The sequence below is a fragment of the Natrix helvetica genome (genome assembly GCF_964273705.1).
Source record: "Natrix helvetica genome assembly, chromosome: 14".
In the NCBI taxonomy this organism is placed as follows: Eukaryota; Metazoa; Chordata; class Lepidosauria; order Squamata; family Natricidae; genus Natrix; species Natrix helvetica.
The window spans coordinates 5,236,956-5,261,765 of record NC_138564.1 but is presented as its reverse complement, the minus strand read 5'-3'; the positions used below and the strand labels follow the sequence as shown (position 1 = coordinate 5,261,765).

The window sequence follows — 24,810 nt, the reverse complement described above, 5'->3', positions numbered from 1 at the left end:
AACAGAAGCTTGCGAAAGAAAACGATATTACCTCTTGCCGCGCTGCCGGTGTTGTTGGGATGCCACTCCTCCCGCCGGCCAGCTAGTCTTTGGATCCATGCTGTGCATGCGGCATAACACATGTAAAGACGAACCTTTCGGTTTTGGTATGCGCCGCATGAAGTTTGGGCACTCAGTGTCTAAAAGCTTCAACATCACTGCTATAGAATGTTTTTGCAAATTCTATCCTGTTGCAACACCAACGTTAAATCAAACTTTATCCAGCTTGGAGACTCCTTTTCCCTTCTCCGGGAAAACCCAGATGGAATTCAGGTGACAGAACTTCTCTTTGAGTTGATCTCTGTTTGATGTAAGGACGCGACAGACTGTGGAACTAAAAACAGAGCGATTAGCATTCATGTAATGGGGAGGAACAAGGGTTTTCGGAAAGGGAAAATATGTCATCTGTCTGAATCATTTTGAAGAGTCATATTGAAATTGAGTGGCTATGGTTGCCTGGATTATTTCAAGGACTCGGAGTAGCTCTGACAGTTTGATAGCTACCGTTCTTTGAAATGTGATCTTCTAGAGAAAAGGTTGTTTCTAGGCAACTTGGCGAGTTGCAGTAAGAAAAATAGAAGTTACAATTGAATAGCGTGGAGATATTTTTTTTTACCCGGATGAATGTTTAAAGCAGCTTTTTCCAATTCGCCTAGCATTCCCGTTATGCTGATCCTACAATTCTTAGTATCCTTGACCATGTTAGTTTTAATCTATCTTCATATGTATGTATATATATCATATCATATCATATCATATTCTCTATATATAAAAGGATGTATGTATGTATGTTCCAGCATAACTCTGGAGCGCCTCAAGGAATTTCAACCAAACTTGGTACACAGATGACTTACTCTCTGAAAACAAACACTGTCGGGGTAAGACACCCCTAACGCCCCTCAGAGTGTGTGTTCTGTTAAGATACAGCCTGTTGTGCCTTCAAATGGCTTCTACTGTACTGCTGTAAAATGGCTTCTATTGTACAGCACAGTGGAGTTGCCATGGTAATGGCTTCACAGTACTCCACAAGGGGACTCCCTCTGGTAAGGGGGAAAACCCAGCATTAGAAATTACATTTGGTCCGGACATTTTCCCCTTATAAATAAATACCCGGGCAACGCTGGGTTATCAACTAGTACAGAATAAAAACCATCACTTTAATAACCATCTTGCTTGGAACTGCCTATATTCCTAGATGCTACCTCAATAATAGATGGCTAGCGCTTGAATTGTTAAACTTGCATTCATCATAATAACCACTTGAACACCATTGGCATTGATAATCAATGGCGAAAGGCAGCCCTAGTTGGAACAGCTTACATCCCGCAACAACACCATCTGCCTATCTCAGGTCCTTGGGGAGACGTGATAAGGCGAACAAATTCAGTCTAAATAAACCACTAAACAGCAGGCTGGCGGGGTATTCTGGGAGTTGAAGTTCCAGTGATGAAGCTCTCACAACTTCCGAAGGCAACTTCTGTTCCATGGGTTGATTGTTCTCAGAAAATGTCTCCTTATTTCTAGGTTGAATCTCTCCTTGTTCAGTTTCCGTCCATTATTCCTTTTCTGGCCTTCGGGTGCTTTGGAAAATAGCTTCCCCCCTTCCTATCTGTGGCAGCCCCTCAAATATTAGAAGACTGCTTTCATGTCTCTTTCATGTCTCTACAGTTCCTCATGTTGTGTGTGTGGGGGGGTCACCACAACATGAGGAACTGTATTAAAGGGGTCGCGGCGTTAGGAAGGTTGAGACCCACTGCCTTAGGCGTATTCTCGAGGTCGAATTCAATTCTTTCCCAAATCGAAGACGTGTCAACTGAATATTAGTTAACAGATTAACAGAGTTGGAAGGGGCCTTGTAGGTCATCTAGTCCAACACACACACACAACAAGCAGGACACCCTACACCATTTCTGAGAAATGGCAGTCCAATCTCTTCTTGAAAGTCTCAGTCAGTTTCCATGCATTATTCCTTGTCTGGCCTTCGGGTGCTTTGGAGAATAGCTTCACCCCCTCCTCTCTGTGGCAGCCCCTCAAATATTGGAAGACTGCCATCCTGTCTCCCCTGGTCCTTCTCTTCACTAGACTAGCCATGCCCAGTTCCTGCAACCGTTCTTCACAAGTTTTAGTCTCCAGGCCTTTGATCATCTTAGATAGATTCAAATTAACAGAGTTGGAAGGGATCTCGTAGGTCATCTAGTCCAAACTCCTGCCCAAGCAGGAGACCCTACAGCATTTCTGACAGAGGACAGTCCAGTCTCTTCTTGAAAGACTCCAGTGATGAATCTCCTAATAACTTCCGAAGGAAACGTTTGTTCCATGGGTTGATTGTTCTCACTGTCAGGAAACTCCTCTTTATTTCTAGGTTGTATCTCCTTGATCAGTTTCCATCCATTATTATTCCTTGTCTGGCCTTCAGGTGCTTTGGAAAATAGCTTGACCCCGCTCCTCTCTGTTGCAGCCCCTCAAATATTGGAAGATTGCCATCATGTCTCCCCTGGTCTTTCTCTTCCCTAGACTAGCCATGCTCGGTTTCTATAACTGTTCTTTATATGTTTTAGCCTTCAGTTGTCCCCTGATCAAAAGCAAAGGCAGATTGAGTTGCAGCTTTACAGATGAAACCCCAGAAGCTTCTGAGCGCTGGACCTGGAAGACTCTGCATTGTTTTAATCTGGGCAATCACTGTAATTAAATATGGAGGGCAGGGAGATCCATTTTCTCCAGGATCTAGTGGAGCTCATAACTGATGGATCGATACTGATATGACTCGCCTTGCATAAACGTTCTTTTTTAAGTGCCAGCGATTAATATGTGCTTGGAGACCTTTAAATTAAGTCTGTCACCCTGGAAGCTTTTTTATTTTCGTGGTTGCTTTGTTTTGATGAAGGCTTCTTCTCTCCGCGAATGGTTTGTTCTTTGAGCTGTTGGCTTGGAACTTGCTGCATTGGCAACAGGAAGGGCATCCGGCCAGTAAACAGCTCCATTCCGTTGCCCCAACTCCACCCCGATGCAAGGGATTATGGGATCATTAGGTAAAGAAAGAGAGAGAGAGAGAGAGAGAGAGAGAGAGAGAGAGAGAGAGAGAGGCAGGCAGGCAGGCAGGCAGGCAGGCAGGCAGATAGATGGACAGGCAGACAGACAGATAAGAAGAGAGAGAGAGTGGCAGAGAGAGAGGCAGGCAGGCAGGCACATAGGGAGAGAGAGAGAGGCAGGCAGGGAGATAGATGGACAGACAGACAGACAGATGAGAGAGAGAGAGCGGCAGATAGGCAGGCAGGCAGAGAGAGAGGCAGGCAAGCAGGCAGATAGATGGGCAGGCAGGCAGGCAGATGTATAGATGTGTGTGTGTGTGTGTGTTTTATTCCATTTGGATGTTGCCCAATTCTGTATTAATCCAGTTGTTTTCTATAATAATAAATAAATAAAGGCAAACGTTGCAAAACCAATGAGAAAGTCGGTGCCTGTTATCTCAGAACCGCCGGAGATTGTCGCTACGTTCGTTATTTAGCCTCAATTCAGCTACAATTGCTGTACAGGGCAGCTAGTGTGACATTGAATTGTGTGGTCTGCTTTTTCCTTGCAGATCATGAAAGTCCCTCCCGAGGCCAGTTTGTGATCTCCGAGTATACACGTCCCCTGCAGCTGTCTGGTGGCAAACCAGAGCAACCCTCCACCAAGCCAGCTTTCCTGGTCCGCTCGCGTTCCGGCATCCCAAGATGCAGATTTGAATCAGACGTACGTAGACAATATGCCTCCCTCAACGGCCAGCAGGTGGCTTTGCTGAAAATGAATGAGAATAAGAGAAAAGTCAACAGATAGAAGAGAATATGTGTTGCTCAGGGTTGAACTCCCGGGGACCTTGGTGCTCTCGGAGATGGGTGGTCTTCTTACAGACGTTTCATGACCCAACTAGAGAACATCGTCAGTGCTAGAAGGGAGTAGGGTTTGCAGAGTGGAGGAGGAAGAGGAGGGGGAGAAGGACAAGAAGGAGGGGGAGGACTGTGGAGTCCTTGGTGCTCTCTGAGTTGGCTATCTCCTTGTAGATATCCCATGACCCAACTGGGGGAACATCGTCACTGCTAGAAGGGAGTGGGGTTTGCAGAGTGGAGAAGGAAGGGGATGGGGAGAAGGAGGACTGTGGGGTCCTTGGTGCTCTCTGAGCTGGTTGTTTTCTTGCAGATGTTTCATGACCCAACTAAGGAACATCATCAGTGCTGGAAGGGAGTCGAGTTGTGGAGGAGAGGAGGAGGAGAACTGTGTGGTCCATGGTGCTCTCTGAGCTTGCAGACATTTCATGACCCAACTAGGGAACATCATCAGTGCTACATGAGAGTGGGGTTTGTGGAGAGGAGGGGAGGGAGAGGATTGTGATCTGTGGTGCTCTCGGAGCTTGGTTCTTTTCTTCCAGATGTTTCATTACCCAACTAGGTAACATTATCAGTGCTAGAAGGGAGGGAGGGTTGCTTTGCTCTCTGTTTTTTATATAAGAACCTTGCCCTGCCAGGGTTGATGGGAGTGACCTTGGTAGTTCCTTCATTAGGCTGCTGTTTACCATTTGTTAACTTTAAGTCAGTAGTTCCTCGATTGGGTATTGTTCACTGCTTGTATATAAACAGAGAACAAACCCTTCCCTGCCAGCACTGATGATGTTACCTAGTTGGGTAATGAAACATCTGCAAGGAAGCCATCAAACTCTAGAGAGCACCCAGACCCATGAGCGGCCTCCTCCTCCTCCTTTTCCTTGTCTTCCTCCTCCTCACTCCCTTTCCTCTATTCCACAAGTCCTCACTCCATTCTAGCACTGATGATGTTATCCAGTTCGGTAATGAAACATCTGCAAGGAAGCCACCAAGCTCAGAAAGCACCAAGGATCCCCCCAGACAGTAAATAGTGCATCACACCTTAACTTAATGTCCTCTGTGTCTCTCTCGATGGATGCTCATGAATTTTCGCATGCAGAAGACTCAAGCAGTACTTCTCAGAATGCCCGATGAATCAGCGACCGTTGATGGTCCTCTTCCACTTCCAAAATTACTTTGCCCATAAGGGTCGTGTCAAGTTATAAGCTCAGGGGTTGCAACATCTAGCAATTCTCTTTGCTAGGAAAACCTTTTTCCAGGCTTCAAAAGCCTACTGTCCATCTCATCGCTCTTCAAAGGCTAGAAGAATGATTCAGGAGAAAAGTCACCAATTTATGGCCAATGCAATTCCAAAGGTGCTTTTTCATGGCAACTAGACTTCCTTGTCTTTTCTTTCGAAGACGTTGGGCTTCTCCTCCCTCCAAGAAGCTTCTTCAGCTGTGACTTGGATGGTGGGGAGCGGAAGGATTGATATTCCTTGCAGACAGCTGGTCATTTGCATCCTTTTTTAGAGGGTCCTTAAGGCCACTTGGAGGCTTATCTGTGTCCTGAGTGGTGCGAATGGTTCTTGTAATTCTGCAATGTTTTCCTCTGGAAATCCATTCCTCCTCCCACACCATTCAAAGAGTTTTCATCCCAAATTATATGGCTAAAAGTCTGTAGAGATTCTCAGTCCTCCAGGCCATGGTGCTTTTTCAGGAGGCAATGGGACTTTCTGGTTGTTTCTTTGAAGACGTTTCTCTTCTCATCCAAGAAGCTTCTTCAGCTCTGACTGGATGGTGGCGAAGAGAAGGATTTATATTCCTTGCTGGTCATTTGCATCCTTTTAGAGGGCCATTGAGGCCACTTGGAGGTTTACCTGTGCCCTCAGGGTCACCTGTGTGGTGCAAATGGTTCCTGCAGTCTGCAATTTTTTTCCTCTGGAAATCCATTCCTCCTCCCACACCATTCAAAGGGTCTTCATCCCAAATGGTGTAGCTAAACATCTGTAGAGATTCCCACTCATCTGGGTCTTCAGTTTCCTCCTGAAAAAGCACCTTTGGGACAACCATGGCCTGGATGACGGAGAATCTCTACAGGCCAGTGCAGTTCATTTTAGCACATTTCCATTTCTTATTAGCACCTCTGCATGGGCTGCTGCGTTTAATCTCTCTCTATCTGTCTTTGAAATTATCACTTTCCTAAAAATATAAGATGTTCTTCAGACTTTCACACATGCTTAATCTCTCCTGAGACACGGTTTTGGGATTTCCACCGCCCCCCCTTTCTTTGATGTTAAGAGGAATCCCATGTTGTGTAAGTTGACGTGTGTAGGTGGACGACTCATCCTGTTTAATATCTTGTCCATGTTCTTGTTGCAGATGGAGAACGAACGGAATTCTAATACCTCAAAGCAGAGATATTCGGGGAAAGTCCATCTTTGCATTGCCCGATATAGGTAAGGGTCTGTCCCATAAACGCTTTCAATATTATATTTATACTAGTTTTAAAATCTTTTTTTAAATATAATTTATTTTATTTTAATTCAAACATCATCTTTCATTAAACAGTGTGTCGTCTGGGTATGTATATTTTTTGCAAATATTTTATACAATAGCAATTACAGATTACAGCCATTTTAACTACTTTATCTATTCTTAACTTAATACTAATATACATACCATACCTAATACTATAACAATCCTCTTCTTAACTTGTTTAACTTTGTTAAAACATTTTCTCTAGTTCGCTCTTCTGCTTTTTTCCATTTTTCATATTTATTCTCTAACCATTGCTAAAATAATTCCTATATATTGCAATAATCAGATTGTTCCTTCTCTTTAATTTCAAGTATTAACCTATTCATTTTTGCACCTTCTAATATTTCCCTAATCACATTCCCATCCATAGGGATATCTTCATTGTTTCCAATTTTATGCAAATACAATCCTAGCTGAGTTTTATTACATGAATTATCAAATATACATTTTCTTTACTATAAGTTTCTGGTAAAATCCGCAACAAAAATAATTCAGGTTTCAGATCAATTGTTGTATCATCTCCTCCAATCATGTACATGTTTTTATCCAACATTTTTTTGGCGTTTACGGTAATTGGGTGTAATTTTTGAAGGGGCAATTGAAGATCTTTTTTATGTATTAAGATAAAGTGAGTATGAAAAATGGAAAACAATGGAAGAAAATAATTTGGCTGAAAGTGAAAACCAAGCTATGATGTAAAATAGATTATGTAAATGAGAGGATGTAAATAGGAAAGATCCGGTCAACGCTTTGTTCCGATAATATGTATAAAGTTGTATTTAAAAAAATAAAAAATATCTTTAGATAACGCAGGCTCCCTTGGTCAAGAAACAGAGGTGAGCACTTTTACCTTTACCTCTTTATAAAAGATCCTGAAAACAGATCACAAACCTCTGTTTTTCTCCAGTTACAACCCGTTTGATGGGCCAAATGAAAACCCAGAGGCTGAACTTCCTCTCACCGCAGGAAAATATCTCTATGTGTATGGAGATATGGACGAAGATGGCTTTTTTGAAGGTTTGTGGGAGATGAGGGGAGCCCTAGCGATCCCTTGATTTAAATATTTTTATTGAAATCGCTCCACCCTTGAGATAACAGAAGCTTTGTCAAACTTGAGCCGGTCAGGATCGAACTGTTGGCAGTGGGTAGAGTTAGCCTGCAATACTTCATTCAAACCAGTGGGAGGGAGGGAGAGAAGGAAGGAAGGAAATAGCAATAGCCCTTAGACTTATATATCACTTCACAGTGCTTCACAGCCCTCTCTAAGCGGTTTACAGAGTCAGCCTCTTGCCCCCAACAATCTGGGCCTTCATTTTACCCAGTATTTACAGTATCCTTCTTCTGGAGTAGGGAGGGAATGGAGATTTTACAGTATCCTTCCCCCTGGAGTGGGGAGGGAATGGGGATTTTGCAGTATCCTTCCCCTGGAGTGGGGAGGGAATGGGGATTTTGCAGTATCCTTCCCCTGGAGTGGGGAGGGAATGGGGATTTTGCAGTATCCTTCCCCTGGAGTGCGGAGGGAATGAGGATTTTGCAGTATCCTTCCCCTGGAGTGGGGAGGGAATGGGGATTTTGCAGTATCCTTCCCCTGGAGTGGGGAGGGAATGGGGATTTTGCAGTATCCTTCCCCTGGAGTGCGGAGGGAATGAGGATTTTGCAGTATCCTTCCCCTGGAGTGGGGAGGGAATGGGGATTTTGCAGTATCCTTCCCCTGGAGTGGGGAGGGAATGGGGATTTTGCAGTATCCTTCCCCTGGAGTAGGGAGGGAATGGAGATTTTACAGTATCCTTCCCCTGGAGTGGGGAGGGAATGGGGATTTTGCAGTATCCTTGCCCTGGAGTGGGGAGGGAATGGGGATTTTGCAGTATCCTTCCCCTGGAGTGGGTAGGAATGGAGATTTTGCAGTATCCTTCCCCTGGAGTGCGGAGGGAATGGGGATTTTGCAGTATCCTTCCCCTGGAGTGCGGAGGGAATGGGGATTTTGCAGTATTCTTCCCCTGGAGTGGGGAGGAAATGGGGATTTTGCAGTATCCTTCCCCTGGAGTGGGGAGGAAATGGAGATTTTGCAGTATCCTTCCCCTGGAGTGCGGAGGGAATGGGGAATTTGCAGTATCCTTCCCCCGGAGTTGGGGGGGGGGATGGAGAATTTACAGTATCCTTCCCCTGCCACCTCCACCAAGCCACGCCCACAGAACCAGTAGTAAAAAAAAATCGAATCCCACCACTGCCTTTTCTCATATCTCTTTCTCCCTAAGGTGAACTTCTAGATGGACAGAGAGGTCTGGTCCCATCCAACTTTGTGGATTTTGTGCAGGACGAGTCTCATTCATCCAGCGGGTTGGCCGGCGAGCCAGAGCAGAACGTTGTCAACCACAGCAGCCACCTGGTCGAAGGAGAAGGCCTCCCGGATGTCCATTTACCAGTCCAGTTAGACTCCAGCGTCCTCAATAACAGTGCCGGGACTCTGGATGTGAACATTGACGAAATCGGCGAAAACATTGTGCCTTACCCTAGAAAAATTACCCTTATCAAACAATTAGCCAAAAGTGTCATTGTGGGCTGGGAAGCTCCAGTCGTGCCACCTGGATGGGGGACCATCCATAGCTACAACGTCCTAGTCGACAAGGAAGTGCGCCTGAGCGTCTCCCTGGGGAGCAAAATGAAAGCTCTCATAGAGAAATTGAACATCGCTACTTGCACTTATCGGATATCGGTTCAAAGCATCACCAGCCGGGGGAACTCCGACGAACTGCAATGCGCCCTGTTGGTTGGGAAAGATGTCATTGTGGCACCTTCCCACCTGAAGGTCGACAGCGTCACCCAGATTTCGGCGGAGATCAGCTGGCTCCCCACGAACAGCAACTACAGTCACGTCATCTTCCTCAACGAAGAGGAATTCGACATCGCCCGGGCTGCCACCTACAAGTATCAGTTTTTTAACTTGAAACCCAACATGGCCTACAAGGTCAAAGTGTTGGCCAAGCCCCATCAGATGCCCTGGCAGCTGCCTTTGGAGCAACGGGAGAAAAAGGAAGCTTTCGTGGAATTTTCGACCTTGCCAGCAGGTAGGCCTTGAGTCTCACAAAGACCCCCACAGTCATCCTCCTCCTCCTCCATCTCCACCTCCTCCACCTCTTCTTCCACCTCCATCTCCTCCTCCACCACCACCTCCTCCTCCATCTCCAGCACCACCATTTCCTCCTCCTCCATCTCCACCTCCACCTCTTCCTCCACCACTTCCGCCTTGGAGAATATTTGACCCCCTCCTCTCTGTGGCAGCCCCTCAAGTATTGGAAGACTGCTTATCCTGTCTCCCCTGGTCCTTCTCTTCACTAGACTAGCCAGGCCCAGTTCCTGCAACCGTTCATCGTATGTTTTAGCCTCCAGTCCCCTCATCGTCCTGGTTGCTCTTCTCTGCCCACTTTCTAGAGTCTCAACATCTTTTTTATAGTGTGGTGACCAAAACTGGATGCAGTTCTCTAGATGTGGTCTTGCTAGTTGTCTGTAGCTCCATCTGTGTCCCTAAAGCCAGTTGCTGAGTCAGCTGGGATGCTCTTCTCTATGAAAGTTTTCGCCGCTTGCTCAGTTCAGGTTGCAAAAACCATGAGAGAACGCATGAAATGTACATCTCCTTAATCATTGAAGTAGTTATTTTTAGGCGATTCTTCCACCTCGCGCCCTTCTATTTCCGGACGGGGGATTTATTTAAAGAGCAAGGGCGCGCTCACAATGCCAAGTTTTTCAAAAACAGTTCCCAAAGGACTAGGATCCTTCACAGTAGATCAAGCCTGGCCTGGCTTTATGAATGGAGGAAGTGTTTGTGAATGTAGGGGCTCTCTGGGGAATATTATTTAATTTAAACCAGGGGTCAGCAACCTGCAGCTCTGGGGCTGCACGTGGCTCTTTGCTCCCTCTGCTGCGGCTCCCTGTCGCTCAAAATATGTGTCACAACTGCCAATGTGCGACACGTGATTTGTTGAGCTTTTCGACCCCCGGTAGGCCAACCATGGATAAATCCAAGAAAGGAAAAGAAAACAGAATGATGAATTCAACTACATATGCTAGTTTTGTGACTGCTCAGGAAAAAGGCACGGGAAGGATTTTTGTGTTTTCTTTTCCGTGGGAAACGGGTCCAAATGGCTCTTGCTGACCCCTGGCTTTGTCTGTTCAGTGGATGGGTAGGAAAATTCTGGCTGAGTTCTTGCAGAACCAAAGGAGAATCTCTACCAGATGCATTCTCATCACACGTCAGGCTTGGTTAGAGGTTTCTGTGGTTTTCATGCAAGCTGTTAGCTGATTGGTCCGAGATATTACAAGATCAGCGTGGTGTAGTTTTTACAATGGTGGATTAGAGTTGATAGAATGCAGGGACGAATCCAAGGGTTTAGGAAAAGAAGCAGTGAGGTGAAGGTAAGAGAACCTAATAGATGCGTTTGTACAACGAAGTGTTTGATTTGTCAGGGAGGAGGAGGGAGGACCAGGAGGAGGAAGAGGGAAGCAAGAGGAGGAGAGGAGAAAGGGAGCAAGAGGAGGGAGGGAGAGCAGGAAGGGAACAGGAGGAGGAGGAGGGGACCAAAAGGAGGAGGGGGAGGAGAGCAGAAATAGGAGGAGAGGAGAAGGAGCAAGAGGAAGAGGGGAGCAAGAGAAGGAGGAAGGGAGGAGGAGGAGGTGAGCAATAGAAGGAAGAGGGGAAGAGGAAGAGGGGAGCAAGAGAAGGAGGAAGAGGGCAGCAGGAGGAGGAAGGTTGCTGGAGGAGGAGAAGGGGAGCAGGAGGAGAGCAGGAGGCGGAAGAGAGAAGCAGGAGAGGAGGAAGAGGAGACCATAAGATATTAGAGGATTTCTATGAATCCAAGAGTTTAGGAGAGGAAGAGATATACTCTAAGCTCAAGGTAAAGTCCTAGTAGGTATAAACGTACCACCAAGAATTTGGTTTGTTAGCAAGAAGAAGAAGAAGCTATGAGATATTTCAGGATTCGTCTGATTCCAAGGATTTAGGAGAGGAAGTGAGATATTCGGTTTAAAGGAAAGACTTAATTTGTCCCGCCAAAAATGTGACTTGTCAGCCAGAGGAAGAAAAAGAGGAAGCTATATAAGATATTCCGTGTGTTCAATTCCAGGTCCACCAGCTCCCCCTCAAGATGTCCGAATTCAATCCGGTCCAACTCCTGGAACTATCCTGGTTTCTTGGAAGCCACCAGTCCTCACCGCTGTGGGGACCTCCAACGGAGCCAATGTGACTGGCTATGGTATTTATGCAAACAGCCAAAGGGTAGGTCTCTGCACTTAGAGAAACCTTACATTGTTGGGGCTTTTTAAAAATAATAATAATCTAAGGGCGATAGGGAAATTTGCTGGTTAAGGGGCAGCTGTTCAGCATCATCCTAAAAAGAGACGAAGCTATCCTGGTCTAGATATCAAACGAATGACCCATTGGGACCCCCACGGGATAACCTGGGGCACGGCACAGAGGCAACATGGGCAGCTGGCAGTTCAAACCACCCCTTTATCGCTCCAAATTGCCCCAAACGCTCCCACATTTCTGGCAAGAGCAAAGTGATCACACACACACACACTCACACACACACACACACACACACACCAGTGGTGGGTTGCTCTTACCGTCGCTACCGGTACGCTGATCGCGGCCTACTTGTGCACGAGCCTGAAGTGCGCTGCGCACGCATGCGCAATCCACTGCCCCTACGACACCCAGCTGCTTGTTGGGGCGCACACAGGCACCGCATGCTGTGCGCACATGCGCAGTGTGCCTTTTGGCATAAATACAGCTATAGAAGGTGGGTGGGCAGGGTGGGCCAAATGAGCCAGGAACCCGGAAAGAACGCAAGGAACCCGGAAAGAACGCAAGGAATCCAGAATCAAAACAATTGAACTTATGAGCGACCAGAACCTGAAAATCACATTTAACACAACACAGTACTTGAGCAAAATGGTTCGGTTGAGATCGGCATGCGTAGGACTGATTGGGGTCGATTCAGTGGTGGGTTTCAATTGATTTTACTACTGGTTTGCTCATACGTGCATTCATGCCCACCCGACACTTCTGTGCATGTGCAGAAGCGGGGGGGGGGGGGGAGGCAGGTGGGCGGAGCCTCCTGCCACCACCACCACCACCACTACTACCAATTCGCCCGATCCGGGGTGAACGGACAGAAATCCACCTCTGGGTAGACTGCAGGACTGACCCCAAAATATAATTTTATCGTATTTTATCTACATCTTACATGATTGCATTTTGTTCCATTTTCATCTTAGATTGTATTTTATTCCAATTTCATTTTAAATCCTATTTTATTCCAATTGAATTTTAAATTGCTTTTGTCAAATTTCAGTAATCATTTGCTTTTGGAACTCTGCTCTTTGATATGGCCCAAGGGCCAATCAATCAATCAATTAAAATAAATAAATAAAAAAGAGAGACATTTATTCTGATGCGGCCTAGAAAATGGAATTTATTATCCATTTCTGGCACAATCGGACATATTTTTTTTTTGAAAGCAAGGGAACCTTTTGCTTAATTAATTGATCAAGCAATTCTTTACTTAATCGATCAATTAATTAAGCTACAAACTGGCAAATTTACACTAGGTTTCCTTTGACTGGATTAAAATCTCTTGCTTTTTTGTTTGCTTGTTTAGATGTGCCAATTTTATTTTACGGTGCAATAAAGCGCCTTTCCTCAATTCTGCATCATTCTAATTCACTTAATCCTGGCTTGTTGGGCAGGTCATGAAATATCAGCAAAAATGACCCCGAGCTACGAATAATCCCCTTTATTGTTCCTAACGTATTTGCATCTATCCCTGCATTCAGGTGGCAGAAGCGATGTTTCCAACTGCAGAGAACAGCACCGTGGCGCTAACTAAAATCCAGAGCCTGGATGCCAGAGAAGTCCTCGTCCGGACCATATCTGCCCAAGGGGAGTCCGTGGACTCGTTGAGCGTTCCCGTCCCACCTGACTTACTGGTGCCTCCTCGCCCTCCGCCAGCTCCCAAATCTAAGCCATTAACAAGTGCCAGTATCCCAGATACCAAAGAAGAACATTTGTGTCCCCACGGAAAAAGGGACGACTCCTGGGAACAGACCCGCGCGGCCTCCCCCATCCGCGGGCACACTCTGGAACCGCCCAACTTCCACAGCCCACTTCACGGACAGCGGTCGCTGTCTCCCAACCGGATCCTTCCGCAGCCACAGGGCACCCCTGTCCCTAACACAGTCGCCAAGGCCATGGCACGAGAGGCAGCTCAGCGGGTGGCGGCCGAAAGCAACAGGGTGAGCAGAGTTGCATGTTTCCAACAGCCGCCAGGCGACTTCCCGAGTCTGTTTTGGGCTGGGTGTGGGGTTTGTTCGTTCATTGGAATAGTTTCAAGGGTTAGTTTGCTTCCTGTTGTGGCCCGCCAGTGGCCAGCGGAGCTGGCAGCAGATTCAGACAGTGAGGAGGTTGGGGAGGAAGTTGGGCCAGTCATGGAGTCTGGGGAAGGCTCTGATGAGGGCTCTGCGTTGGAGGCAGAGAGGGGGCCAAAGCCATATGCCAGTTATCAGCTGCCTTTGGAGTCAGACATCAGTGAGGCAGAAGAACAGCTGGAGCCTGTTCCCAGTGTGCGCATGCGCAGAGTTGCCAGATGAAGGGAACAGCTAAAGAACAGGGGTCGACTTGGGAGTGAGGCCACAGGTGGATGACGAATGACCCCTCCCAGAGGAAATAAAAGAGGAGCGAAAGGGGAGGGGAGTTTGCAGGAGAGACAATTAGTTCCTTTAATTGGTTCGTGACTCTCTGAGACTCCTTGCCAAGTTCTGCAGATCTCGCCCTGGCAGCTCTCCAAGCCAGATAAGGTCTGTGACTGTAAATCCTCCCTGGAAAGACTTTGTTGGATGTGAATATCAGAATTCACAGCAAATTAATAAAAGGGGTTTTTGTTGGGACCAGGAGTTGGCTTCAGGCTCTTGGGAAGCCTCAGTCAGAACACCTCCACTGCAAGGCAGGGATTTTGAGAGGGAGGAAAAATGGGTTTTGGAGGTAGAAACAAAGAAGGAATGGGTGCTAATTGGGGGAACATTGAAGTCCTCAATTCAACTTTATCAAAAGTGCTAGGGCAATGGAACTCATACATACTATACATTCATACATATTTATATATTTATTAGCATTAGAATTCTTTATTGGCCAAGAGTGATTGGACGCACAAGGCATTTGTCTCCAGTGCATAAGTTCTCATTGTACATAAAAGCTACACGTGATAAATCACGATCCTAGTTATCATAAAAATAACCATCGTAAATCATCAAGATACAACGCTTAGTGATAGAATCAACATAAATCATACTGGGAAATTCAATAAAACAGTATAAATCTTAAAGATACAAGGAGCAGAGTTACAGTCATAAGTAGAAAAGGATATAGGTAATAGGAAAGATGAGAAGAATAATAGTAATACAGTCTTACTAAATAGTTTGACAGTGTTGTGGGGATTAGTTGTTTAGCAGAGTGATGGCATAGGGGGGGGGGAACTGTCCTTGTGTCTAGGTGTGTGTGTCTGTATATGTATATATATTTGTGTACACACAAACACATGAACCATTCCCCTGGCTCAGCTGAAAAGGGGGGAGAGCCTGTGGCTTAGAGGTTAATACAACTGCCTAATATGTCAAAACAGCCCAAGTTCGAATCACAACAAGGGTATGGCCAGCTGATGCAAACTAAATAGCTTGAAATAGATCTATACTAGACTCCCTTCATTTATTTATCAGCAAAAATGCAACACAAAAATGGTTTTCCTCATTCCCTTTTCGCTCCTGGAACCCCACAGATGGAGAGGAGGCCCGCCTTTCCAGAAAGTAGCAACGCGTTGCAGTACCCCAACTCGGATGAGGAAGAAGATGGCTACGACTCGCCCAGGGTCAAGCGAAGAGGAGCTTCGGTGGACGACTTTTTGAAGGGTTCCGAACTTGGGAAGGTAATAGGCATCTCCTTGGCAATGGGGCCAGGAGAGCAAAACCAGAATTCCTAAGAGAGATGCTTTATTTTTTCCCCCAATTTTTATTTTTTTATTCTCTTACCTACCACTGTAAGTATACATTCACCTAATTGTTCTTCTTCTTTACATTTGTCATTCTTATACATTTGTTCTTCCATTTAATAGGTTATAATATACAGTTTGGGTTGCTTTATTTAACATCCCTTCCGTCTGTTGTAACACCACTTTATTCTCCCTTTATTTTCTTCCTCCCTCCCTTCTCTACTTCCTTCCTCCCTCCTCTCCTTCCTTCTTCCCTTACCTCTCCCCTACTCCTACTCTTCCTCTTCCCCTTCCTACCTTCTCTCCTTTTCTTTCTCTCCCTTCCACCATCCTCTCCTTCCCTTTCTTCCTTCCCTCCTTCCCTCTTCCCTTCCCTCTCCCCTACTCCTACTCTTCCCCTTCCTACCCTCTCTCCTTCTTTCTCTCCCTTCACCTTCCTCTCCTTACCTTTTTTCCTTCCCTCCTCTCTTTACTCCTACTCCCTACTCCTACTCTTCCTCTTCCCCATCCTACCCTCTCTCCTCCTCTTTCTCTCCCTTCCACCCTCCTCTCCTTACCTCTTCCTTCCTTCCTTCCTTCCTCTCCTTACCTCTTTCTTCTTCCCTTACCTCTCCCATACTCCTCTTCCTCTTCCCCTTCCTACCCTCTCTCCTTCCCTTTCTCTCCCTTCCACCCTCCTCTTCTTACCTCTTCCCTAAGAAAGATGCTTTAGAGGTTCAGCATCTCTTTCCTCTTTAATCTGTTTTCGAGAAAGAGGGAGAAGATTTACCAAAAAGATCTCAACAAACTTGAACAATGGGCCCAGTCCAACAAGATGAATTTCAGTGTGGAGAAAAACAAAAGGGGGGGGAAAAATCATGATTTTTTTCAACCGGAAAAATATGATTAAAAGACCCTATATGTAGAATTGTATTTGCAGAACAATGGGAAAACGATGAGAGTCCATCAGAGGGGAACATCAGAGGAGAAATGTCCTGGCAGTGAAAATGATTGATCAGTGGAATAACTCAGCCTCCAGAAGTTGTGATGTCCCATCACTGGAGGCTTTGAAGAACAGACTGGACAGGCACTTGGCCAAGATAGTATAAGGCCTCCTGCCTTGAGCAGAGGATTGGATTAGTAGACCTCAGAGGTCCCTTGCCACCCTATGATTCTCTGTTATATGTTCCTCTCTCACAGCCCCACTATTGCCATGGGGAGGAATATCACACGGAAAGCAGCCGAGGCTCCGATTTGTCGGACATTATGGAAGAAGACGAAGAGGACTTATACTCAGAGATGCAGCTGGAAGACGGTGGGCGGAGGCGAGTTAGCGTCACTTCGCATAACACCCTAAAGGTAAAAAGAAACAATGACCCAAAGGTGCTTTTTTTTCCCAAGAGGCAAACGGACTTCCTTTGTTTTTCCTTGAAGACGTCTCGCTTCTCATCCCAGAAGCTTCTTCAGCTGTGACTGGATGGTGGGGGAATGGAAGGATGGATACTCCTTGCAGACAGTTGGTCATTTGCGTCCTTTTAGAGCAGTGGTTCTCAACCTTCCCAATGCCGGGACCCTTTAATGCAGTTCCTCATGTTGTGATGATCCCCAACCATCAAATTGGTGTCTCGGTTCCTAAGACCATTGAAAATACGTGTTTTCCGATGGTCTTAGGCGACCCCTGTGAAAGGGTCGTTCGACCCCCAAAGGGGTCCTGACCCACAGGTTGAGAACCGCTGTTTTAGAGGGTCATTGAGGCCACTTGGAGTTTGATATGACCAGCTGCCTCCAAGGAATACCAATCCTTCCATTCCCCCACCATCCAAGTCGGAGCTGAAGAAGCTTCTTGAATGAGAAGCGAAACGTCTTCAAGGAAAAACCAGTTGCCTCTTGAAAAAAAGCACTTTTGGGACAACCCTGACCTAGATGGCCGAAGACCTCCACAGACAGGGTGAGCCCAGTTTGAAACGACGGTGTTTCACAAGCCATGATTTAAAGACCAGTTACCCATCCGTGGTTGGTGTCTATCCTGAGCCACAACTGGCAAACCATCCCAGTTTAAGTGTCGAGCTGGTTGTGTTAGCTAGTCCCTATTGTACACAAAGAGATGTTCAAAAGTCTACTTTGTGATGGACTATGTTTTTCCTCCGCTGCAGTTCTGGTAGCAGAGAGAAAGAAATCAACGGTTGCATGACTAGAGTGGTAAATTGGGGCTGTCAAACGATCTAGATAAGTTGAGAGTCTACGTAAGCAATGCAGGGCCCTCGGGAAATTTTCAGAGACTTCCCATCGCGTCTCTAGGCTTGGATTTGGCCAGGGTGTCCTAAACCATTGACATCTTCTTCAAACCTTGTTCTGACCTAGGCTTCCCAAGATCATGAAGCCGACTCCTCGTCCCGATAAAACCCCTTTTATTCAGGTGAAAGGGAGTTCCTCTCCAGCAAAGTCCTGGCAAACAGTCTTTCAAGAGATTTCACAACTGCAGACCTTTATCGGGCTTGGAGAGCTGCCAGGCCGATATCTTCAAAACGCCACGCTGTAGCAGCAATTCCTTGGCAAGAAGTCAGGAACAGATCTTCACCCAAATGAATTGAACTAATTGTCTCCTGCAAACTCCACTCCCCTTTCGCTCCTCTTTTATTCCCTATGGGAGGGGGCATTCACCGTCCACCTGTGGCATTACTCTCAAGTCGACCCCTGTTCCTTAGCTGTTCCCTTCATCTGGCCACTCTGCGCATGCGCACACTGGGAACAGGCTCCAGCTGTTCTTCTGCCCCAGTGATGTCTGACTCCGAAGGCAGCTGATAACTGGCATACGGCTCTGGCCCCATCTCTGCCTCCGACACAGAGCCCTCCTCAGAGCCTTCCCCAGACTCCAGGACTGGCTCCAGGTTCCTCCCCAACCTCCTCACTGTCTGAGTCTGCCACCAGCTGGACGCTGGCAGGCCACAACAAACATCTAAGAACTTTCCCGTGGCATCTAAATGCCTTTTAGTAGACAAAATATGGCGTGCCGTCCTCGAAAACTGAGGTCTCATGGGATGTCAGGTGGCTCTCCCCAAAGTTGCAATTCAAATCTTGAATCCTTCCACCGAATGGAACGTCTAAGTTTATAAACAAGGGATCTTCTGAAAAGCAAAGGGATACATTTAGAAAAAGAGCTTTCCTTCCGCCTCGGAGTTCTCTGTGTGGTATCACGTCTCCTCCTTTTTTTTTTAAAGGGGCGTCCTCTCCATCTCAGCAGGTATCACGTTTTCCTTTTTCTTTCTTTCAAAAGTAGGCAACGTTGCTTTGATCTTGCAAGGCACTTTAGTAAAAAAAAAAAGGAGGATTGTTTTTAGGAAGTCTTTAGGGTCTAAAAAGTAAAAAGAAAACAACAGTTAATAGGATTGGAAGACTTCTGGTGGATCTGGGGTGGCTTCCCCACCATGGGAGGAGAAGGAGGACCTTCAGAGAGACACGCACCCTAAAGGGTGTGTGTGTGAGAGACTTGTTCTTTTAATCAATAGTGAAGAGATTTTTGTACTGAACAAAGACAAGGTATTAACATTGAGAAAGAGAGAGAGAGAGAGAGAGAGAGAGAGAGAGAGAGAGAGAAAGAGAGAGAAAGAGAGAGAAAGAGAGAGAGAGAGAAGGGTTAACCTCCAGCAGTAGCCGATTCTGAGATGAGATTTTCCGTGTAGGGTCAACCACTCGTGTTCTCTATGCCTGGCCAGCGTCTTCTCTTGACTGCAGTAAACATGCCTGCTAAAGTTGACACCTCGCCCGATAGACCATGCTAGGACAGCTGTTCTAATCATCTGTTTTATTTTCACAGATTCCCATTCAAAGCATGACATACTAGTTCTTCCCTTGAGTAAGAGCCGCATGCTTTCAGCTCACCATTGCTGTACAACTAATTCTGTCTTTATTTTTTCCCTTCCTTTCCTTTCCCTTCCTTTCCTTTCCTTTCCTCTCCTCTCCTTTCTTTCCATTTCCCTTCCCTTCTTTTCCCTTCCCCTCCCTTCCTTTCCTCTCCTCTCCTTTCCCTTCCTTTCCTTTCCTTTCCTCTCCTTTCCTCTCCTCTCCTTACTTTCCATTTCTTTCCCTTTCCCTTCCCTTCCCTTCCTGTCCCTTCCCTTCCTCTCCTCTCCTTTCCCTTCCCCTCCTCTCCTCTCCTCTCCTCTTCCCTTTCCCTTCTATTCCCCATTCACACCTTCCCCATTCATCCTTTTCCTTCTACTCCCCATTAATCCCTTTCTTTCTACTCCCGATTCATCCCCTTCCCCATTCATCCCTTTTCTTCTGTTCCCCATTCATCCCCTTCCCCATTCTTCCTTTCCTTTCCCTTCACTTCCCTCTCTCTTTTTAAAAATTGCACACTGTTTGTTCTCTTTGCCTTTCTTTCTTTCTTTTTCTTTCTCTCCCTTTTTCTTTTTCTTTCTTTCTTTCTTTCTTTCTTTCTTTCTTTCTTTCTTTCTTTCTTTCTTTCTTTCTTTCTTTCTCTTTCTCTTTCTCTTGGTGGTGACTCTTAAAGGAATGCTGTCACCACAAAACCACAGAAACAGCTTTCCAGGAGCCTCCCAATTTTGCCCGCCACCGTAAAAAACTGTTCAGTATCCCTGAAGTGGCGGAAGAGGAGGGCGATCACTCCGAACGTTTCCACAAGCAGGGATTACGGAGGCCCCACCAGGCCCGGAATGCCCTCACTAGAGAGGGTAGATCCACCAAGGCCTCCTGTCAAGAGCACCTGACCTTCTGGCACCCTGCCACCAAGTCACGGAGTTCGGAGGACACCGAAGAACGAGGTTGTAGGTCCAGCAGGCCTTCCACCCGAAGCCCAGACAGTGGTTTGGACTGTGGCAGCGAAGAAGAAGAATTGCGTTTTAATTTCCCCCCGGCGCACGAGACCCTCGCTGTCCATATGTCCCCCGCCTGTGGTCAGGATGAGGAAAGCTCTTCCTCGTCTTTACGGCCCCTCTTGGCCCGTCGCAAGACTCTAGTCCGGCAGAGTAGCGTTGAAGAAGATTTTGGAGACCCCATCCAGCTTGTTGTGGATCCCCCAAAGCAGGAAGACCTCCCAGCTTGCTACAAGAGGAAGCCCGAGCTTCACAGATGCTGTAGAGCAGAAGATTTGATCCATGAAGACGCTGAGGGAGGTTGGAGTAGCCCCTTGGTAGAGAACGAAACGAGACTCGCTTCTCTTCCGCTTTCAAAGCATCCCTCCCGAAAGTCTGAAGCGCCTCCGGTGTGTTGCCATCCAAACTTCCTTCTGCTATCTGCCTGCCCAATCACTTCCTTTGTTTTCAAACAAAAATCTTCATTTCTCTCTTTCCGTTTTGAGTTCTTCTCTCCCATATGCACGTGACTCTTCCTTTCTTTTTTCCCATTTTCTTCTTCTCCTCCGCCTCCCGATAATTTATTCCCCATCTTAATTTGCGTTGCTTCATCGGCTTCCTAACACTTAATTTCACTTTGGTTTCGTTTTCTTTCTTTTAATTTTGTGCCTATATGATTCAATTGCTTGTCAGTCCTTTATGATTTCATTGTTCCCCGCAGGCCACAAATAAATACCTAAATAAACAAAAAATTTAAAACACCTGCCTCTTTTCCCCCCCTCTGTTTTCTTTAAAAGGACAACTGAAACGACGTTTTAATTAAGGGTTAGCTGAACTGCCATTGTCCTGACATTTGGGAATCGCTCTTTGATTTAATTTCTCTTGTTTTCCCTTCTTTATATTTGTGCTTTCGATCTTGGGCTTGGTAGAATAGAACCATGTTATAATGTGATGCACACCTTCGGCAAGAACAACAAAACACACACAGCCAAACAATGAATGTATTTCCATCTCCTCCTCCCGTCTCCCTTTCAATGTCTGCTTTCAATCGTTTTTATCTTTTTTTAAAAAAAAAAAGTTTCTTTTTAACCTCATTCCAGATTTTCAAGGATGGACATTCTCGGCAATCCTTGGAGTGCTCGAGCTTCTTTCTATCCCTACTTTATTTTTCCATTCCTGCTTGTTTCTTCCTTTCTTTTTTTCCTTTTGAACAAAATCAGAAACCACCTCTTCTTGCCTTTGAAGTTGCAAACTCTTAACTCTCTCCGCCTGCGGGAAGACCCATCATCCACTCCCCAGGTTTTAGCCTCTTTTTTTTTTCAAGACAACCTAAAGACGGGAACCCTTGAGTCATAGATGGATGTTGTGTCTTACTTATGGAATGTGATTTTCTCCAGTCGATCCACAACGTGGTTTGCTCCCGGTGTAGCAAACTAGAGACATCCCAAATATTCCGCTCTGCGTAATACGGAGATCCTGCGGCCCGTTATTCCGAACCCAGTGTCCTCCTTCGTGGAATTCTTTCTTCTTTTTTTTCAAAATTATCCATCGACTAAATTGATGTTCCCCACCCCCGCCGCACCGATGGTTGGTTATTTGCAAAGCCATTCTGCTGAAAGTCCTCGATAGAATTTGGAAAAGCCTCTTTAACAATTTTTTGTAAAGTTGGGAAGCGGCAGGCAAAGTAACAAATAGAGAAAAGACATTGTAGGCAAAAGATGGCAAATATTCTGCAAATAGGACAGGCTTAAAACGCTCCGAAAACCTACCAGCTCATCCAGATTTCATAGTTCCAAGGAATGGCCGCATTCTCAACAAAAAGACGCAACCACAAAGGCAAAAGAAAACGTTTAATGCTCCTTTTTGTTGTTGTTTGAATGTGTGACTGTTGTCCCCAAATATGTGCCATGTCTGGATGGCAATTTTTCTGTCTCTCCGTCTGTCTCTCTCTCTCTCTCAATCTCTCTGTGATTTTCTTTCTCAGATTTAATGGCATCTGTTCCCTCTCCTCCTTTTTTTCTTCCTTCTTTCCTGTTCTTTTTCAGCTAACCTTTCAGTTAAAAAAGAAAAGTTTAGTTGCCTTTAGAACGTACGTTTTTCGGAGAACGATTCGTTTGATTTTTCTTCCACGCAATTGTGTATGCCTCCCTTGTTGCCTTTCACACCTTCTACGGGGCAGCGGGGTAGCTTTTAAACATCTTTCTCTTCCCCCAACCCACTTCCCTCTTTTATTTTCGGCTGGTGTGGACCTTCAGCTCTTAAGTAATCCAATGTCATCCAGGCGGCCGGATCGAGGGGAGCATCCAGATCGAAGATCATCCCATGGGACTTCCGGTCCCCAAAGGTCACGTCCCATCCTGGTCCCTCCTATGGGTGAGTTGGCGATGATCCTTCTGCGTGGTTGGTTGGAGGGTTACCGAGTTTAGGAGGAGAAGGTTGATTTTGAAGACCTGATTTGATGCGATGGAAGGGAATGACTGTTTTTCCAGTGGGACCAGTCTATTTGCATATTAGCTAGATGTATTAACCTCTAAGCCATGCGTTCTCCTCGCTTTGTCAACTACACCAGGGAAGAGATTAAGTGTTTTTTCCCAGTGGGACCGGTCCATCAGGGCAACCTAGTCTACCCAAATATGGGATGGAGCTTACTGCTTCCGCTTTCACAGGCAGTCGCTTTCATGACAAACATTTTGTGTGTGTTGAATTTATATATTTTATCGAGAAAGAAATAAAGGGAGACTAATATAGACCTATTCCCAGTTATTTAACTCTAGTCAGCTAGCCACACCCTTTCTGGGATTTGAACCCGGGCTGCTTACACATTAGGTAGATGTATTAACCTCTAAGCCACAGGCTCTCTTCGCTTTGTCGGCTACACCAAGGGAAAGATTAAGTGTTTTTTTTAAAATCAGGGCAACCTGGTCTATCCAACTATGAGAAGCAGCTTACTGCTCTCACTTTCACCTTTCAGCCCCAATCCAGGAGCCTTTGCAGGCAGTTGCTTTCGCGACAAACTAGTTTTTGTGCTAAATTTATATTTTAACGACAAAGAAATTTTAAAAAAATAGTTTGTCGTGAAAGCGGCTGAAACATTTTAGTAGGTAACGACTGCGAGGAAGGAAGGCAAGCTGGGGAAAAATTGCTGTAACCAATCTTTATAGTTTTATTAACACAGGACTTGCACATGGTTACCCTACACAATTTGAGCAAGCGCATCGACTTGGTTCACCCTTGCTTACGTCAAGGGTCAGCTGACACTTCTCTCTTGCGCAAAGTCTCATAATTAGAAATGACTTTAAATAGTTCAAACTTCACACAATTTACACCTTTGTGTGTGTGTGTGTGTGTGTGTGTGTGTGTGTGTGTGTGATTTAAATAGCCGCCTTATTTTTAACAGTTCCGAAGAAGGAGAGTCCCGCATGGAATAGGGCTGGTGTAGATGAGTGACAGTTTTATTCACATCTTGTTAAAAAGAAAAGGACCGAATGTTTCAAATAGGTTTGAATACAGGACAAATTGGTCTGAGGTTTGGTTTAATTTTTAAATAAAGTTTTTATTTTTTTCATTTTCATAACAAATAACCACATGTATACTGTTACATAACCAACATTATTTTGTATTATTAAATATTTACATCAATTCGTCTTACCATCAAGCCCCAAAAACGATTATTAATCTTCTGCTCTCCATACACCATATTTATATCTTATCTGTCATTTTCTTCTCCCTCTCTCCTCCACCTCCCTACCTCCATTCTTCCCTCTGCCATCCCTCTCTTCTCTACTTGCCCTTCCTCTCAACTTCTCCTCTCTCCCCTTTCCACTCCTCCTTTCTCTCCTCCTCTTCCCCCCTCCCTCCCATCCCTCTCTTCTTCCCTTTACCTCTCTTCCACACTCTTCATCTCCTTTACTTGGTGTATTTCAGCCTCTGAGCGGGCTCCATTTTATGTTGATGGTATTTATAGTTCCATTTCAATAAACACCTTTAATTTTAACATATGTCCTCTTTCCGAATTGGTGTGAGGTTTAAAGGAGACATCTTCGTGGTCTTCCTTGACTTACGACCACAATTGGGAGGGCAAAAAATTGGTCGGTTAGCAGTGTGGAGGTTAAATAGGCATTATAGGACTTCCCCCTGATTTTATGACCTTTTTTGCCACAGCCATTAAGTGAACCGGCTTGGTTGTTAAGCAAGACGGCCCGTGACTGCAACTTGCTAGCTTTCCTGCAGGCTTCCCCACTGACTTCGTTCATTGGAAGCAGCTGGGAAGGCCTCAAATGGGGATCGCGTAACCCCAGGAGGCTGCAACCGTTGTAACTGTGAGCTGGATTGTGATCACGCGACAATGTCAGTCATAGGTTACTTTTTTAAAATGCCATCCTAACTTCAAACTATCCCTCCCTCCCTTCATTCCCACCTTCCTTCTGTTGGAGGAAACGTCCATCTGGATTCAGTTCCAAGTGGGGGAAAAGATTCATGGAAGTTGCTTGGAAAGACGGTTTATTGACAATGGACAGGATCCCATGGTTTGAGACCCTGGGCAAAAAAAGGGAAGAGATGCTGAAAG

General features: G+C 45.8%; 1 protein-coding gene across 2 annotated transcripts in view; it reads left to right on the top strand.

The window, feature by feature from the left end:
• The window catches only part of RIMBP2 (RIMS binding protein 2), a 104,755-nt gene that overhangs the window by 68,695 nt on the left and 11,250 nt on the right, over positions 1–24,810 (top strand). The window contains exons 9-18 of one of the 2 annotated variants that reach the window (XM_081966847.1): positions 3,620–3,771; positions 6,257–6,333; positions 7,323–7,432; positions 8,671–9,480; positions 11,533–11,684; positions 13,247–13,705; positions 15,241–15,387; positions 16,630–16,788; positions 19,943–20,653; positions 22,499–22,616. In XM_081966847.1, the coding sequence (XP_081822973.1) occupies positions 3,620–3,771; positions 6,257–6,333; positions 7,323–7,432; positions 8,671–9,480; positions 11,533–11,684; positions 13,247–13,705; positions 15,241–15,387; positions 16,630–16,788; positions 19,943–20,653; positions 22,499–22,616 (2,895 nt within the window). The remainder of the gene's footprint in view (positions 1–3,619; positions 3,772–6,256; positions 6,334–7,322; positions 7,433–8,670; positions 9,481–11,532; positions 11,685–13,246; positions 13,706–15,240; positions 15,388–16,629; positions 16,789–19,942; positions 20,654–22,498; positions 22,617–24,810) is intronic. The other variant, XM_081966848.1, reaches the window with a different exon arrangement.